This window comes from Passer domesticus, chromosome 6 (assembly GCF_036417665.1).
Source record: "Passer domesticus isolate bPasDom1 chromosome 6, bPasDom1.hap1, whole genome shotgun sequence".
In the NCBI taxonomy this organism is placed as follows: domain Eukaryota; kingdom Metazoa; phylum Chordata; class Aves; order Passeriformes; family Passeridae; genus Passer; species Passer domesticus.
In genome coordinates this window covers 10,362,937-10,380,520 of record NC_087479.1, presented here as the reverse complement: position 1 = coordinate 10,380,520, position 17,584 = coordinate 10,362,937, and the positions used below count along the sequence as shown (strand labels likewise).

General features: G+C 46.7%; 1 protein-coding gene across 6 annotated transcripts in view; it reads right to left on the bottom strand.

Annotated features, from left to right (window-relative positions):
• LOC135302599 (exocyst complex component 3-like protein 2) overlaps positions 1-17,584 on the bottom strand; it is a 48,582-nt gene that overhangs the window by 2,881 nt on the left and 28,117 nt on the right. For all 6 annotated transcript variants that reach the window (XM_064423267.1, XM_064423263.1, XM_064423264.1 and 3 more), the window contains 9 exons: positions 17,004-17,121; positions 13,367-13,441; positions 11,165-11,265; positions 10,081-10,173; positions 8,642-8,774; positions 7,597-7,707; positions 5,687-5,842; positions 2,576-2,697; positions 835-1,020 (listed from right to left, as the gene is read on the bottom strand). In XM_064423267.1, coding sequence (XP_064279337.1) covers positions 840-1,020; positions 2,576-2,697; positions 5,687-5,842; positions 7,597-7,707; positions 8,642-8,774; positions 10,081-10,173; positions 11,165-11,265; positions 13,367-13,441; positions 17,004-17,121 — 1,090 coding nt within the window. In that variant the 3' untranslated portion in view covers positions 835-839. The remainder of the gene's footprint in view (positions 1-834; positions 1,021-2,575; positions 2,698-5,686; positions 5,843-7,596; positions 7,708-8,641; positions 8,775-10,080; positions 10,174-11,164; positions 11,266-13,366; positions 13,442-17,003; positions 17,122-17,584) is intronic.

Here is a 17,584-nt window from a genome sequence, read left to right as displayed (position 1 = left end):
TCTGCAGTTATTGACCTGGCCAACATAAAACAAAATTCTCCACCTCTGAGCTGGAGCTGGATAACTTTGGACCAAAAAGAATTTGTCAATTATTTAAAGTGAAGAAAATAGCTGCATGTTCTCCACTAAGCAGTATTTTAAATCCATGAGGAACTGCTTAACTTTGAAGTCTGCTGCAACTTAGCCTCCTCCTCCGCAAAAATTTAAAAATGCCCATTTGTGATTGTGAAGGAATCCCTTGGGAGACTGAAAGGTGACTGCAAGTGCCCCACATGAGGGCCAGCATGAAGTGGGCACACTTACCTCTGGTTCTCACAGCACAGCACAGTCAGCTAAATGGGGCCAAGCCTGGTTTAAATAACGTAGCTGTCATGGAGGGGGCAGTGGTGGGGCTCACATATCCCTCCCCTCATCACCAGAGAAGCAGGAGGATCACTGAGAGGATCCTCCTTGGCTTGTCCTGCTAGAAGGCAGCAGCACTTGCCTGGGAGACCATGCCCATGCAGAGGGTAAGAGCTGGGAGGGAGGGGATGCTGCAGAAAGACCTTGCTGCAGGGGTACACAGACAGGAGTGAAAGATGGGGAGGAAGAGCCAGCCCTGTCTTCTCCTTTGTCCCTGCTGTAAGCTGAATCACTCATCTAAGACTTCAGCACCCTGCACTGCCTACAACACAATGCTCCAGGCTGTGGAAGTCTGCAGGCAGAGAGAGGGAAGTAGAGCCAGTGTATGGGGCAATGAGGACCTTGGGGAGGTGAGGCTACAGCTCCACCTCCCTGTAAGAAGTGTGCCTGGGCAGGTGCATGTTACACACCAGCACACTCACACACACCCACCTTTGCTAACAGCAGAGCCAGCCACAGAGTCCATATTTTGTAGGTTTTACTTCTATATCTGCAAAAAGCAAGTGTGCTTCTGTTTCTGATTCCCTGCAATTATCATGAAATGCCTTCAAGAGAGCAGCTCTGTCTTCTCTGCTGAGCGAATCTTTGATGTCCAGCACTGCACTCAGATGTTCCTTCCTTTCCAAAAGGACAAGAGGACAGTAAGTGAATGAGTAAAAAAAAAAACAAAAACAAAAAAGAAAACAAAAAAAAACCAACCAACCAACCAAACAAACAAAAAAAACCAAAAAAAAAAAAAAAAAACCAAAAAAAACCAAAAAAACCCACACCCCACATTTGTTTCCTATCCTTCAGTTTTGTTGGACCAGATCAAAGGTTGGAAGCTTTTTTTTGACACCCTCTGTCTATCTCATGGGGAGACCATATCCCAAGAGCTGTGTGGGACAGGGCTGAGCTCACAAGTCCCAAGCCCATAGCACACAGCATCCTTGTGAAGTATTGAAAATGTTCAGCTTAGGTTGTTCCTAGAAAAACACCTGTATCTGTCATAGGAGGTTTCAGATAACTCTACATTTGACCATTTGGAGGCATTTTTGATATCTTTTCTCCCCTCAAATAGAGCTAATTCTAGTTCATCTGTAAGGTTACAGGATTTGTGTTCTACAGAGCACTGTTCCCCTGTGCAGGGAAATACTGTACTGGATATAAGTTTGAAACAGAGAAATCTGTTGTAGTCAAGAACAGTGCATCCACTCACACCAGGATGACCTCCTCTGAGATCTGGGTCTTCTGAGAACTTTCTATGCCCACTTCATATACTATGTATATACATATATATACCATTGCTATGCTGTCTCAGATAAACAGTTTTTTAGCTCAATAGCACCTTCTAAAGTAGCAAAGTAAAAAAGAACTAAGAAACCAGATGAAGCATAACATAATCGCTTTGTCTTTCTTTTTTTTTTTTTCTAATTTGCCTAAAGCAGTCCTTCCTAAGAAGTCTAGAGACTTCCCTCGCTGCGGGTTTATATGATGACTGTCATGTTGAATAGGCACTGAAGTAATTATCTGCCACAAATTGTCTGCCCCACATTTGAAGGTATTCACACTTTTGGCCTTCACAGCATCCTGTGACAGAGAGCTCTACACTGCAATCATGTTAAGTTGGAAAAACACAGGCACAGCACATCAGAACAAAAGATAGGTGGAGTAAACCACAGGCTTTGGAAAGAAATGCAGTTATCTAAGATCTCTCCTTCCTAGTAAAACCTGTGTTTCAATTCTGTTAAATTTTCTGTAAGAAATACAAGTGTATATTCTTGCTGAATACACTCAGAAACTTCTGAAAATAGTTATACAAGGTAAGGTGAACTGTTGAAGCCAAAATCCAAGTGTTTGGAAGCTATGAAATGCCCAAATTAAGGATGTTCTTGAAACCTACATTTGACACATATACTCCTGTAAATTCTGCATTAAGGTAATAATTTCCACAGCATTTCTGCTTTGTTGACAGCAATTTCATCCATCCTCCACCCTTACAGCAGGACATCTCAGCTTCAACAGTTCATGTCTGACAAGGATATAAACCAGGCACCAGTGAGTGCATTCAAAGGGTCACTGTGCCTGGCCCAACACACTGCAAAAGTATCACAGGACTAATATTGTTGGAGGTCTTCTGGTTTCAAGTAATCATGTAAGAAAGTACAGAAGTCAAAGCAACCAAAGCCCTTACCTGAGGTCAGGAAATTCTTTTAGAATGGGCAGAAGTGCTATTTTCATCCCCTCAGGATCAGAAGTTTGAACAAGTTCTAAAATTGCTTTTATGGGATCCTTGAGAGAACCAGCTGCAGGACCCTGGGGAGAAAAGCAAGGTTGTGTTCAGGGCAGGGGAAACAGCACAGAACATTAAGAGCTGGACTCATGTCAGACTGGGGATCTCTCTGTTTGGGTTAGGAGCTTTGCAGGAGTGTCTGTGCATGTATAGATGTCTGATTTTACCCCAGGGTAGCAGAAAAGGACCTGGGGAGTAGTCACAGATTGCTTCCAGGGTGGTTGGGCAACCATTTTGGGCAGCACAGAATCTCCTCCTGCACTTTCTTTGGCAAAACTGGCAAATGTACCTAATTTTTCCCTAAACTGCCTTTCCTTTCAGGGCCATTTCACCTCATGGGACGTGGTTTTACTTTTGGACGTAAGCAGAGCCCTGTGCTTGGCCTGTGTGAAAATAAGCCTTGTTGGCCAAACATGCTGGCATTTCTGCCACCCCAAAGCAAGTCCAGGGACAGAAAAGCAACCTTAGGGAGAGGGCGAGAGAACACAGATCCTCTAATAGAAAAAAAGAGGGAAACAGGGCTGGACAGTAGAAAACGTACGGTTGGTAGATATTGCACACACCATTTAGGTGATCTCCCTCTAATCTGAAGCACCCAGAAGAAAAAAGTCTCATCAAAAAACATGCAGCATTTTTAGCAGAGCTGGAGAAGCAGAATGCAGATGAACCACCAGGAAGAGAGTTTCAGGTCTTGCTCACATTTTTCATCAGTGCAGTAATGCAATTTAATTGCTTCCCTGAATTATTGATGCCACCACGTCAAGAGAGACTCTGTGACAAAGCAAACCTGGAGAACAGGCTGCCAAACTGGGGCAGGAGAAGCCCAGGTTCCCCTGATCTGCAGGGGCCATTAGAAACAGCAGATCACATTCTCCATGCGGCACCTCTGCAATGGACATAAATTAAAAATAATAATAATATTTGAAGACAGCCTTCCCCTGCACTGCAGGCACACAGCATGTCTAGCTCTGCTCAGTGCACAAGCTGTACTCAGCTCCTGAGGCACTGGGACTGTACAGCTTCATACTTGGCAAGCTCACTATTACAAAATGCTAATTAATTTGAAGGTGTCAGATTTAGTTAAGCACTACACAGGCAGGCAAGGTCAGAGGTAAACAGCCTGCAGTCTAAAGGGAAAAAAAGGTGTTTTGTCAGCAGTGTTTAAGTGCCTTTGACACGTACTGCTCTTAGGAGAGAAGCAAGGTATTTCCTAATGTGTTTTGAGAGCAGAGGGGAAGGAAGAGCCCAAAGAAAGGGCAGAGCAGGGCAGGGAGCAGGTGCAGCCTGTGCAACAACTGCATGATAAATTCAGTCTGCAGCAGAGTTCATATTTCACATGCATAACCGTGAGCCTCGTGACTAAGGAGCAGGCTGTCCCCTGCAAATCTCTTGTGCATTTCACCTCCAAGGCTTTCAGTGCTTTCACATCAAGTAGGAAAGTGTGCACACTGGGGACACTGGGAAAAATGGTCTAACCAGATGCAGACCTTTTTCACCCAAGCTTAATGTATGGTTTTAATAGAAAATTAGATTTCCTCTATTTCCTTTGCACTGTTCCATGCACGTTACATCCAAAGCTGATGCTGTGCACAGCATTTCTGGTAAACTTCAGAGTTAAGATTAGAGAACCTTCCTGCTATTCCCCATGTCTCAGTTGCTGAAAGCATTAATTCATCTGTGATCGATCACTCCAAGAGAGGTGGGTCTTCAGCTAAAAGCACTGTCAGCTTCCAGCTTTCTGCCATGAATCTAATGCATTAATTATAATGGGACTGAGAGGATTTTAGAGAAGCCTACAGACAATCATTTTTATTTCATTTTGTTCTTTGGACAAGGTAAGAATTGCTGACATATGGCTTGCAAGGGACTCATCTGTGAGAAAATAGATTTTCAGTCCCTAGCACTTAAATGGGCAAGTTGTGAGAATGACTCAGCATTTGTGAAATCATTAAAACCAATGTAGCCAAGGGAGTTTATGTGCTGTCACATCTGAGTCCTGTTACCAGAATGGCTTTGCACCCACTGCTGTACTGCTCAGCCCTGCCCCTTATGAAGCACCATGCCTGTGCACTCTCAGCCTGCATCTGCTAATGAGCCATGCCAGGGACATTGGAGAGCAGTGATTCTCCAACTGGACCAGCTGAAGCAGGGGACGCTGCTGCCAGCGCAGTCCTGGCCCTTGGGTAATCAAGGGACTCATGTGACAGCCTGGTGGCTTTGCAGATGCTGTGTGCAGCACTGCCAATTACACCAGATTAAGAGGTGAAGCTTTTTAAAGCTTCTGAAGTTGTTTCTGCAAATTAGAACCAGCACTCCTGCACAAGTTTTCTTCAGAGGTGTGGCTCTGCTTTTACACCCAATCTTCTGCAATACGCCTTCACCTCCTAATGGTGCGAGGTGTTTACCCCTGCAGGAAGACTCGTTCCTCCCCACAGCCGTCAGCAACCACAACAGCATCACCATGTTTTTGCCATGAGGAAATGCCACAGCACAGGGAAATGGCTCAGGCAGCCATCATCCCAGCTCTGAGGGGCTGGGAAGGGCCTGTGGGGAGGGAGGAGGTTGGACAGAGGGGTGGCAATGCACACCCCATGTCCCAGGAGGAGCAGCCTTACAGGGCAATCCACAGAGCAGTGGAGGTGTGGAGCAGCCTGTTTGCTTCATCACTGCAGAGGCTCAAGGTAAGCACTGACCCCGTGCCAGGGACCAGAGGCCTGATGGGGCAGCTGGCAGCTTGGGAGCTGTGTCACCAGCTCAGAGGACCACACCTCATTCTTGTGTCAGTGGCAGCAGTGCAAAACTTGCATCTTCCAGTCACACATTTCAAAACCGTGAACTAACAGCTTCTGACAGATCAGAAGGGCTGTCAGCACATCTGGCTGTCATTTCAGTGAAGCTTGATACCCCTGTGGTAAAAACTCCTAAGCTTTTTTGTAGTTTTCAGAGTCACTTCCTCTGCTGGTATTGTTCTTGATGACAAAGAGCAAAACTGTAACCATATCAAAGACTTACTAAGCACTCTTTAAAGACGGTTTGCATCATCCTATGATCTTCTTCTATCTTGTTGACAATCCTCCTCCTCTGCATAGCAGATGCTTTCCTGGGAGTGGCCAGGAGGGCCTGCATGTATTCTGTAATAACGATGGCATTGACAGCCTTGACGAGGGCCTGTTCCAGAGCAAAGATACCCAGATTAACTTCCTGCACCAAGCAAGGCTCAGACCACACCTGTACCAGGGCAGACAGCAGATATTCTGCCCATGCAGATGGCTGTCTCATTTCTTTGCTTAAATATTAATTTAAAATGCTTGATATAACACTTGGACTATTGCCAAGCTGCATGTGGATGACAAACCTTGATGGTAAGTGTGGAGACATCAAATCAACAGCAATGGGACCAGTCAGCTGAGCCAGAGGTCACTCACACTCCAGGGCTACAGCAATGCTTGGCTTGGCTAACAAATTCATCACCTGGGGAGAGCTTGGGCTGCAGACAAAGCCAGATGCAGCCTCCCTCAAGCATCTACAACTGACACAGGGCCCTTGGGCACACAGTTGTGGCTGGGCACAGACAAGTCACCTGGGCAACTCCCTCTTGGCTCTCACTTTCTGCTGAGGAGCCCCAGTGCAGAGGCCATGCAGTGCCTGACAGGGACAGTGAGTGTTTCTGATGGGGTGGGCTGCTGCACAGAAACTGCATTCTGTTAGCAACTGAAATCAGAGCAGGGTTAGGCTGCAGTCCAAAGGTACAGGAAATCCCCAGCTCTGTCCAAAACAGACAAAGCAAGAGACAGAGAGCTCTGGCACAGTGTTTCACCACTGAGCTGCTGCTTGCCTCAGCACTAATGTGACATAATATCCAGTGACAGGCTTTGAACAACGGCCGAATAGATCCTACTTTTTTTCCCTTCCATTACTTTTTCCATATTGCAAAATGTTAATTAAAATAATCACTGACAAAGAGACTGCAGACCTGGAGTCCCATGCTTAGGAAGACACGTGGCACATGTAGCAGCAGCAAATCCAGCCTGCAGGGTTCCCCAGATACCAACCTCATTGCTGAAGAGATAGACTCAAGGGTGTTGTAAGATCCTAGACAAGTTATTTGGGCTACTGTAAAGGTGAAAAAACTTGGGTCCTTTGTGAGGTTGTTTGCCAATTACTCTGCATGAGTTGCTATGCCCTTTTAGAATTTGGACTTTTCAACCCTCTGCGTCCACTCTGCACAGGGATCAATAATCCTTACAAATAAGGTTAAAGCACATTAGAAGCTGAGAAGTTTTCCAATATAATGGTATTGGGGCAATGGTAGGAGAGGAGGGAGCCCAACATTCCCCTCTGTATTTGAGGTACATTCAGTTTTCACACTTCTTCACTTGTTGGTTTCTCTGCTGAAATTACAGAAAGGTCCCAGCTGTCACTATCCAGCCCTGGTGGACAGAGGTGCTGGACTGAGACCATGAGATACCTAAAAGCCCATTTGACAACAGAGAAAAGTGCAGTATAGATTAATTTGCTAGTACTGTGCCATCCAAATGTTCAATTACTAGTTTTTGTGATTTCACAGAACAGAATGGTTTGAGTTGGAAGATACCTTAAAGATCATCTAGTTCAAACCCCCCTGCCATGGGCAAGGTCACCTTCCACCAGAACAGGTTGCTCGGTACCCTGTCCAACATGGCCTTGAACACTTCCAGAGATGGGGCATCCTCAGCTTCTCTGGGCAACTTCTTCCAGCACCTCACCACTCCCACAGCAAAGAACTTCCTCCTAAAATCTAATCTAAACCTATTCTTTTTTCATTTTAATCCATTCCCCCTTGTCCTTTTACTACGTGCCCTTGGAAAAAATCCCTCTCCATCTTTCTTGTAGGATGATTTCCTGAATAACATATTGTTCTCACTTTCTTACTTATTTCTTACCTCATATACACCTGTGTTTTTCTTCCCAAAGGTCAAAAAGTTTTGCTTTAAGGACTCAAGGATGTGGTCAAAACCACTGTCACACTTTTTGAAGTGGTCCTTCAGTGTTCCCTAAGCAAAGAAACAGACAGAGTCAAAGGGTGCACATGTAGAGACACCAAACAACAGACACAGATTATTGTGTCTTTGCTCTTTCTGCTCTTGGAAACAGACTTCTCCACCAATTGCAGCATCCTGTGTTTTTATTTCAAAGAAAATCAAAACATGAAAGAAAGAAAGAATTCCAACTCAGGAAGGACGTACTGAGTTCTTAAGCCCAAACCTGGAAGATTGAAAACCTGGCCCCTGGGCCTCCTGTTCCCCCCAGGGCTGCCCGTGCTCTGTCAGAACCACCCCCTGTTCCCACACAGATGTGTGAGCCCATGGGACAGGCTGGCAATGAGCTCTGGAGACCAAAACTGCACAGTGTAGCCGGAGTTTCTCTTGTCATTTTCCTTTTGCTTCCTCCAGCGTGCCCGAGGGAGCCTGAGCAATGAGGCTGAAGATGCCCAGGGGAGCTTCCCAGGCAAATGCACAGGATCACTCACTGTCAGGAGCCTGGAATTCTGTGTTTTCCAGACACAGGGGTGAAGGTTGTCTGGGCTAACAGGCTGATACTAGAAAGTGTGAAGGGAGGGGACTCTATCTCAAGGGAGGGACACATTTCTGCTCAGCCTTCTCTACATCCTGACTACCCAGCACAGCCCTGGGATCTGTGAATTATCACTGTCCTGGGAAGATGCCCAGCTGCTGGGAATGAATAGGTACCAGGTGAAATTCAACTTTTTGGGGTCTGGGCAGTACACACTACAGCAAACAGTGAAACTGGGGTCCCAAACCTGGAAAATGTGAAGCTGTCCACATACAGATTCTGACAAGGCAGAGGAGAATACTAGGCTTGAAGGCCAAACTATGGCTTCACCTTTTCCAAATCAGGACATGAGAGGGAAGTGCATGCCAGCCATATGGTCTGCAAATAGTCAGAATTAAAATGGGTCTTCCATACCCTGACTTTAGAAGTGATGGTCTGCAGAAAATGCTCCACAATGTCATCTTCCATCCTGTGTAGAAATCCATTTACCTTAACATTCTGGTCAGTGCTGACACTGCAAATGTATGTTAGCTTATGCCAGACAGTTCTGTTTAAAAAAAATAAATATGGAAAGTATTGATCAGATCAAATCATGCTACTCTCTCAGATCAAAACTCTTTCTACTGTAACCAACACAGCTGCCTGGGTCATTGAATGGACACATGCTCAGGTCCAAAGCCAGCTCAGAGATCTGCATTTCTGTGCTCATTAAGACACTGCCACAAGGGCACAAAAGCTCAGTACATGAAAATGCCACTTGTACCCATCACTAGTGAGATCAGATCAATAAAAACTCTAGTATTTTCAGAAATGAGCAAGCATGAAGCAGCCTTGACAAACAGAATCTGGGTGAGCATCCCATGTGCCTTTGACAATCTACAAATACAAGATAAATAATTATCTTCCATCAGAACAGTTTTCCAGTCAGCAAATCGTGGTTAAAATTATCACCAGCTTGAAACCAGACATTCTATATTATGGAAAGGCTCAGTGTACAACTTCATTCTAAGTAAAGCTGTGAAGGATTACATAAAAGAGACTCATAAGTATTCAGTCTAGGATCCAGCATCAGCAACATGCAAATACAACAAACAAAGCAGCTACCTAGGCTCAACACAAGGCTCTGTTGTCAAGTAATCACTGTGCATATGTTGGATTTTGGCATTTTGCTGACTCCAGAGATCCCTGGATAACTTTACACAGGAAGAAGAGAAGCAACCTTGTTTTTTCCATTGCTGCAAGTGCTTCTGACATTAGTTTGTAGGTGCAAACATCCTCCTCCACCCTTCTGTGCTTTACTGCTTCCCTCCTTCCTAGCAGCTCCAGGGAGAGCCTGGCATCTTCCATGGGATTTCATTCAGCAAAGCACTTAATATTGCACCTACCAAGTGCAGTGGTACACACATCTCAGCATAACCTTTATGAGGCTTTCCTGCTGGAGGACCATCAGGCTGGGGAAAGGAAGGGTATCACAACCCACAGTGGGGTAGCCAGGACAGTGTCCCCACACGTGGCACAGCACTGCTGCCTGCCTCCTGCTCAGTGCAGGAAGGGGGAGATGGCTGCAACCCCTGCACCTGCAGGGCCTGGAGCAGGCAAAAAGTGGCAGTGCAGCCCTCTGGCCCTGGCAGGTCACAGCCCCCATCTCAGCCTCCCTCTTGCTGGGGCAGCCAGGGCAGCTCTGCAGGAGTCTTGCTGACAGCAGCTGGCTTCTCCATGTTTAAAGGCTGGTGTGCACAGGGTTGGATGACCATACCCAGCTGGAGAGAAGGTTGGCCTCATACCAGAGTCAGGAGATCAGACCAGCAGAAAACTCGTTTTGCTCCCCATGTCATGAGGCTCTGCTTTCTAACCTGAGAAGGCAGCAATTCTCCAGGATTCGTAAGCTGCTGCAGATCTGCTGGCAGCCATCAAGCTGGAGAAAGCTTCTTACTTCATCTTCATAGCTAAATTAAAACAGGAAGAAGCACCTTTAATCTGGTGTGCTCTATAACACATTTAACAGCAATAGCAAACTGAAGAAATATTCTGTGATTATTTGTCTTTTTATCTCATGGTTTCAATCCCCCAGGTGGGATCTACAGCATGACAAAGTCTCTGTCCTGCCCAGCTAAGGGGGAAGACAAACACAGGAACAGCAGGGAGAGCCCTGGAGCTGCCTGGGTACCTTTTCCAGGGATCAAGAGGCAGGAGGTTGATTTCCAACACTTCCTCCTGGGAAGCAACCCAGGCTTTGCCAATAAAGCTGCAGAACAAAATCTCTTGTGTATGAATAACCCACAATGTCTCTGAACTGCTTTGTCAGTCTCAGTCTTACAAAGGGCTTCTGGACAACTCCATTTTATAGGAATTTCCTTCCTCTCATCATCACCAAGGATCTTAAATCAAATCTCCATCTGAAATACTACCTAAACCAGCAGTCCTGGCATTTTCTGCTGTGGGGGATACATGGGGAGAGAAATACCCAAGAACAAAAAGCAGATGAAGGGAGCCAGAGGAAGTGGTGAGAGGCCAGATGAGAAGACATTCATTCTGCTGTGAGATCCAGGACAGAACAGATCTCCCCACCCTGCCACGGAGCCAGCAGAAAGCACTGTGCCTGGGATGCACAGCCAGGGTAGGAAGGGCCAGGCCTGGGCATTGGACACTTGGCTGCCCCTCTTCCCAGGTGTGTTTAAGGTCTGAGCGTCTCCAGAACTCCCCCCAAGGCTCTATCCTGTTCCCAGCTACCCCAGATGCACTTCGTTTCCTCAGCTTTAGTCCAACTACAAATACTGAGCACATAAACAGCAGTGAAGTGCTCTCTCTCAGGTAACAGCTTAATGAGAAACAGCCATCAAGGTCCAGGTGAACACAGCATCACCAGCTGCTTCATTGGGGTTTCTTTCTTTTGAGCATTAAGAATGTTACCAAGGAGGAAAACAGCATCCTTCCTACCTCTCCAGGAACCTCAGGCACTCCTCCAGGCACTCAGCTTCCACCTTCTCACCCAGGCTCTCGCTGACTCGCCTGGCAGCCTCTGTCTTCTCTGTTAGTATCTGTGGATTTCAATGTGTGAGAGGAGAACTGGCCAAAGTCATTTGTTCCCTATGCAATGAACAGGAAACCATCCCACTGCTCACCCTGCAGAAAATCCCTCTGCCTTAGGCACCAACTTCTGCATCAGTTTTAAGAGTCCTCATGGAAATAAATGTATTTTTCATCAGCCTTATTGTAATGCCTAACCCTACACTGTTTTTGTTGTGGTCAGCAGGCCTGTGCTTGGGTAAAAGCCTGTCCCTGCAGATGTTCTCTGTTGGCCACATCCAGCCTGGCAGCTCAGCTCATACATGGACCTGCCATCTGCAGGAGCATCTGTGCTTCTACCTGACTCACCCTCACAGATAAATTTGACCACAGCCACTAAAAAGAAGGTGATTCAGACCTAACTGTGTTCCCTGCACCTCTGCCAGGGGCTCTACATGGGATGCCTGAAGAGGGCAGGTGTCACCTTCCCAGCCACCAGCACTCACGCCTGCCACAGCTCTGTGTGTCAAACCCCTCAGCACATGTCCTGCCCCACTGACCCCAGCTGGGTGGCCCAGGTGTCTGCAGGAGGTGGCCTGTGCCAGACAGCTCAAAATTTACCCCATGTCGGGCAGGCTTGAGCAGGTGGCAACTTAATGCTGCCCATTAGTTGCTCTGTGGAAACAAAAGCTTGCAAGGGGAGGAGAGCCAGATGGATAAAAGGAGACAGATGGACCCATATGCTGTGCCCTCACAGTGCTCTCAGCCAGAGACAAAGGGTGACTCACATCATGAATGGGTTTTTCCACTGCTTATAACAGATGCAAAAGCTCACCCAAAGGGGCTGGATAAAATAAGCCACCCCAAAGTGTCAGAAAACCACAGCTGATGAGTTTCCATGACACTTTGTTCATTTTCTATCTGAAGTTTAAGTGTCAGCCTGAGAAAATTGAGGAGGTGGTAATTTCATAAGGCTTTCCTATTAATCCAGGCTTTTCCATCACCCACCCCAGAGCATTCAAACCTGTCAGTTGCATACACAACAGAGTGAGTCCACTCATGCTGAAGCATGGCCAGATGTTACAGATATGAGGACTCAAACCATGCTCTGTCCTAGTTCCTGTTAGAAAACTTTCCACTGTAAGCCAAGAGCAGGGAAAAAAACATCCTGATAACTGAACATCATCCTAGCACGGGTACATCACTGGGCACATCACTGCTCCCTTGATCCAGCAGGTACAGGGCAAGGCAAGGAGGAAACAGTCCCTGATGTGAGTTCTGCATTTGGTGCCTGGGTGTGAGATGGGCCAGAAAAGCCTGTGCTTGCCAGCTAAAGCTGTATGCTCACAAGGAAATGGAGCTGCTGCTGAACTGCAATGCTTCCAATGCCTGAGGTTGCCTGCCATCCCAAAGGACCATGGAGCTACTTCCCTCTCTCATGGCCTGAAACGGGACTGCCACTGGGGTGGTGGAAACGGAGAAGACACAGTCATGACACAGCCCACAGCCATGCCCCTGATCTCCAGCACCACTTAAGCCCACATGTAAACTCCAGGATTTATTTTAATCCTTCTGCAGGTCGTGATGCACACAGCCTGTGCCCACAGTGCATGCTGCTCACGAGTCAGCAGGGTGTGCTCCTGCAGTGCCCGGGGAGCACTCGCTTTGCTGTGCCCTGCAGAGCCCCCGCTCTGCCCAGAGCAGCATCCCAGAGGGACAAGCAGGGAGCAGCCTGCCTGCAGTCTGCACTGCCAGCCAAGGGGCCCTGCCACGGCTCAGCAGCTCCCCTGCTTCTGTAAAAGTGCTCTGCAGAGCTCACACGGAGCAGCCTGGGTAACACACACCACGACTTTCCAAAAGGTTACATAAAGATCCAAGAGCATGTATGAAAATGCAGCTTCAGCTTGAATCAGCTCAGGCTTCTCCTTAGTTTAGTAAGGGGGTATTTTTTTCTTTATGTATGCCCAGGGCAAAAACAGGTTTGGGAGCAAACAGACACAGCTAAGTATGGCAGCCAGCTTGCAGGCTTTTAACACACTGAGCTTAGACTGGGTCTTGCCAAATACCCACAAGCTTGTGTGCAAAAACACGACTGCCCCAAAGACTGGGAACTTTTCATTTCCCCCCGTTTACCTCAATGACGGCAGCATCTGCACAAGGGGGTTTCCCAATATCAAAGGCTCCTTTCAGCGCTCTCCCCACTTCCTTCTAAATGATAAAAGGAAATTAAAAAGTACAGTTAAGATACAATGGCGTCCATAAAGAGTTAGATTTCCCAGCCTCTCATTATCCATTGGGGCTAGATGAATTTCTGCCTCCATTTTTTTGGCTGTCTCATTTAACCCAAAGCCTGGCTATTTTCCAGCTGACCTAATAACATTGTTCTGTTTTGTTCTACATTGTTTGTTTGAGTTTAAATGATTTGCAGCTTTCTTTCATCCCAGTGTCAGCTTGGGTTATCTACAGTCTTCCCTAGTTAGCTTAGCTCAAATGAAGGCGCCCACACAGCAAAACAATGCTTAGATACATCTCCATGCTGCCAGCTACTGTAGCTGAGATTTTCCACCCTTCCTCTCTCCAACCAGCATCAACAGAAGCCAGCCAGCATTAATTAAAACCATTCCCTTGCTTGAGCCAGGGACTTGTGAGTGCAAAGAGGAGCCGGGTCTGTGTTTAGAGCTACTGTCATGGTGAGATGGGCCCCATGGGCTGCACGATGGGAAATTTCCCAAGACTTGGCTGGTTTATGCTAGTTTGAATGGCTGTAAAAACAAAACTAGCACTGCAGAGAGAGGGCTTGTTGCTCAAAACATGATCTGACCTTTACAGAAGCTTTAAACTCAAAAGTCTGGCTTTCTTATTTATTCTTTCATTTCTGAATCTTCCTCCAAGGAATGTAAAGTCTGATGTCCCATTTTGGTCTTTGTTCTTTTCTGGCTGATGAATTAGGAAATTTGTAGCTGTCAGCTGAAGAATTTCATCAAAAGTATATTCAAAACAATTCCTCTCCCATATTCACTGAAAAGTGCTAATCAAAGACAAATAAGCAGTTGTAAACAACCCAGAAAAATTTCTTTCCTCACAAGTGCCATCACCTGACTGTGAGCAAATGTGTGAATACTATGTGCTGAGATAGCACATCCCTGCTGAGCTGCACAAACACTTCAAGCCTGCCCCCCACAATGGGACAAAGCATGGCTTAGTGAGGAACTGCAAGGCAATTAATAACTTGTTGAGGACAGCACTTAGTTGTTTTGGATCAGATTATGTGTCTGCATTAGAAACAGCCTGCTTGTCTGTAGCTCTTGTAGTGATACCAGCACGTCAGGCACCAAAGGTCCAATGTGGAGAGGACCAAAACTTCTGCTGTAATAAACAGGCCCAGTTCACTTCTTGTTTCTTCCTGTCTGACCAAAATGCTGCAAGGTTTCAGACCCATGGATGGTGAGTACACCTGTGCGGACTGCAGAACACAAACTTCTCAGTTCTCCTTCTGTCCACTTGAAAAAATAGAGGGGTGGTGGGGAGAAGACACAGAGCCGAGTGATCCTTTGCAGGTCAGTGTAAATGAGTATGAGAATGAGCCCTGGCATCATGCTGGAAGGTCTGCCTTGCACTGCTGTCAAACTCCCCAGCGCAGCAAGGGAAGAGCTGACAGACTGGCAACCAACTGATGGCAACAGCATTTTCAGTTCACCAGCTTTGTAACCTCAGAAGCACAAAGCTCCCCTGCCCCAGGTGTGTCCAGACTGAGGGGAATGCTGCCTGCATGCAGAACTGACCAAGTTCTCCACATTGGAGTTTCAAAGTGGTTTTGAACCCCATGTGACATCTGGGGTTCAGCACCTTCAGATGTGCTCACAGTTCTCACCACTCATTTCTGTTTAAAGTGCTTTTAGTTTATACAGATATCAGGCTGCCACACCCAAAGATAAGCCAGGTATTCATAAGCAAAGCAGACCATAGCTTATTCTGGTCAGGATCTTTTCATTCTGAAATTTTAGTCATCCACTGAAGTGGCAAAAAACAAACCATGTGATTTAGGCACAATAATATATAACAATTGTTAAGAGATAACAGCAGGATATTTGCTCAATAACAACTTCCTGTATATTAGCATCATGAAGCCCTAAATTACCCTAGAAGCAGAAATAGAGGGATAAAGCAGGTTTTATAAGCTGTGCCACTGAGCTGAAGAGACATCCATGATTTTTCCATATGGAGTCAGCTTATGTCCACTTAAGCTCATTAGCTTGAATCTGGAGCTGTTCCCAAGCTGGCCAGGTTTGAAAAGAGCTGGGGCAGTGCTGTGCTACACTGTCCAGCACTTCCAGCTCTGCTCTTTCTGCACAACTCAGCACCACATAGAGCTGTGATGCTTCAGGATCCAAGGTGGCATGAAAACCCAGGGCAGCATGGCACAAAAGCTCATAACCAGATTGAGGTGAGCCTGCTCAGCACATGGTGTATCAGGAAAACAGAAAGCCCATGGTTAAGCAAAAGCATTCTTCAGCTATTACATTAGAGAGAACCAAAAAACAGTTACATTTCCCATCACTGTTAGTCAGCATCTTTGAGGGCTTGTCCATGACTCAGTGACTTGCTCTAGGATAACCTCAGTGGCACTGCCCTGAGTTAAGTCACTTTCTTCATTGAAACAAATGCTAAAAAAAGAGCTTTAGAACACATGGTCTTCCCCAGGGTAATGATTAAAATCAGCCCATAAAGATACTTAAACACTGAAACCAGTAGGCTTTAAGCATATTGTCACCAGCTGGCACTTCTACTCCCATGTTTGTGACTACCTTCATGTTCTTCAGGGAATAATTCTTGGGGAAAATCTCTGCAATTTAGAGTACTTTCCCAGGGATGATTCAGCAGTTTGCCATGGAATTTCCCCTCCTCTGCTCCCCAGGGGCTGGTGGAAATGGAAAGCAAGAGAGCTGAGTGAGGAAACTCCTGCTGTTGCGTTTCAGCTTTAGCTGAATAAAAGAGGCCCTGCTGAGTTTTCCAAATAATATGGTTTCCTCTGGAACTCCCCATTGCTACAACACATCTTCCCTGCTTCATTTGTATTCCACATGTCTCAACAGAATTCTTCAAAGAGGGATCTTTGCTGAGAAAAGAAAGAGATGCTGCAGCCACAGGGCTGGGGTCACCTGTGGGATCACAAGACAGGATTCTCTGTGGAGGGCTGCTGGGTGGGCACCAGCTGCACATTTTCTTGTGCTGAGCTCTGGAAATAATCTTGCTCTAACATCAGCAGTGTCAGTCCTGGAGAGGACTGTGAGGAGTCCACACACAGGCAAACTTAGCAGCCTCAATATCCTGCACAGCTGAGGCAAAGGGGCTGTGAGAAAACCTTACTTTGCACACGATGGGACCATTAACAGATGGAGAGAAGATGAATAACAGTTTGAAATGGTCCTCAATAAGGAAGTGGGCTTCACCCATAGTCTCCCTTTCCTCCACATAAAGGGGCTTCTGAGCAGAGCAGATTGCAGCTCTCTGAATAGACAGCAGTGGGATGAAGAGAGATTTGCAAATGTGCCAGCATTTCCTTGCTAAGGAGCAAGGAGAGGGCAGCCTCCCTTTGGCAGCAGACAATCATAGATCCTCACACCTGGGCTCTGCAATGAAACTCGGTCAAGATGGAGACCTTGGGACTCACACATGCCTGAGCAGAGCTGGCTGTTTAACAAGGGCACCCCTTAATTTAAAACCACGGGAATAAAACCGGCAGGCTGGGGTAAAACTCCTGAGTTCTTACCCGTGCAGTTTCAAGTAACTTTTCCTCAGTCTTCAAAAGAATCCACACGAGGCACTGTGCACCAAGGGAAAGGCTGTGCTGGGGGCTGTGCTCGGGTCTCACACATGCCTGGCTGCCTCTGTGTACAGAAACAAGAGCTCAGCCACAGGGGCAGCTTCCCGCGGGTCCCCAGCCTCGCCTGCCTGGCACCCCTGCCTGGCACCACAGCCTCACACTGAGCAAACAGGGCGCCCAGCAAGAACCCAGCAGTGCTTGCCAAGCTTGGGCAGCCACAGCACAGTAGATGATCTTGACAATGGCCTTTTGCCAGCTTTTCTTTTGTGCTGTTTCTTCTCCTTCTTCCTACATTTGCTGCCCAAGTTAAGGTTTTTGCTTGTTCCCCTCTCCCCTTCCCTCACTGCTGCTGCTCAATTCCTTCCTAAGCTCAGGGAGAGTCTCCCAAGCTCACTTGCACGAATGCACAATTTTGCAAGTGTCACATTCTCTCTCTGAATTGAATAAGAAGCAGCTACATACCAAGACAACTGCATCTATGCATGAGCTTTCATAGAGGCTGTAACTAAATGTAGAGAGGAAAGATC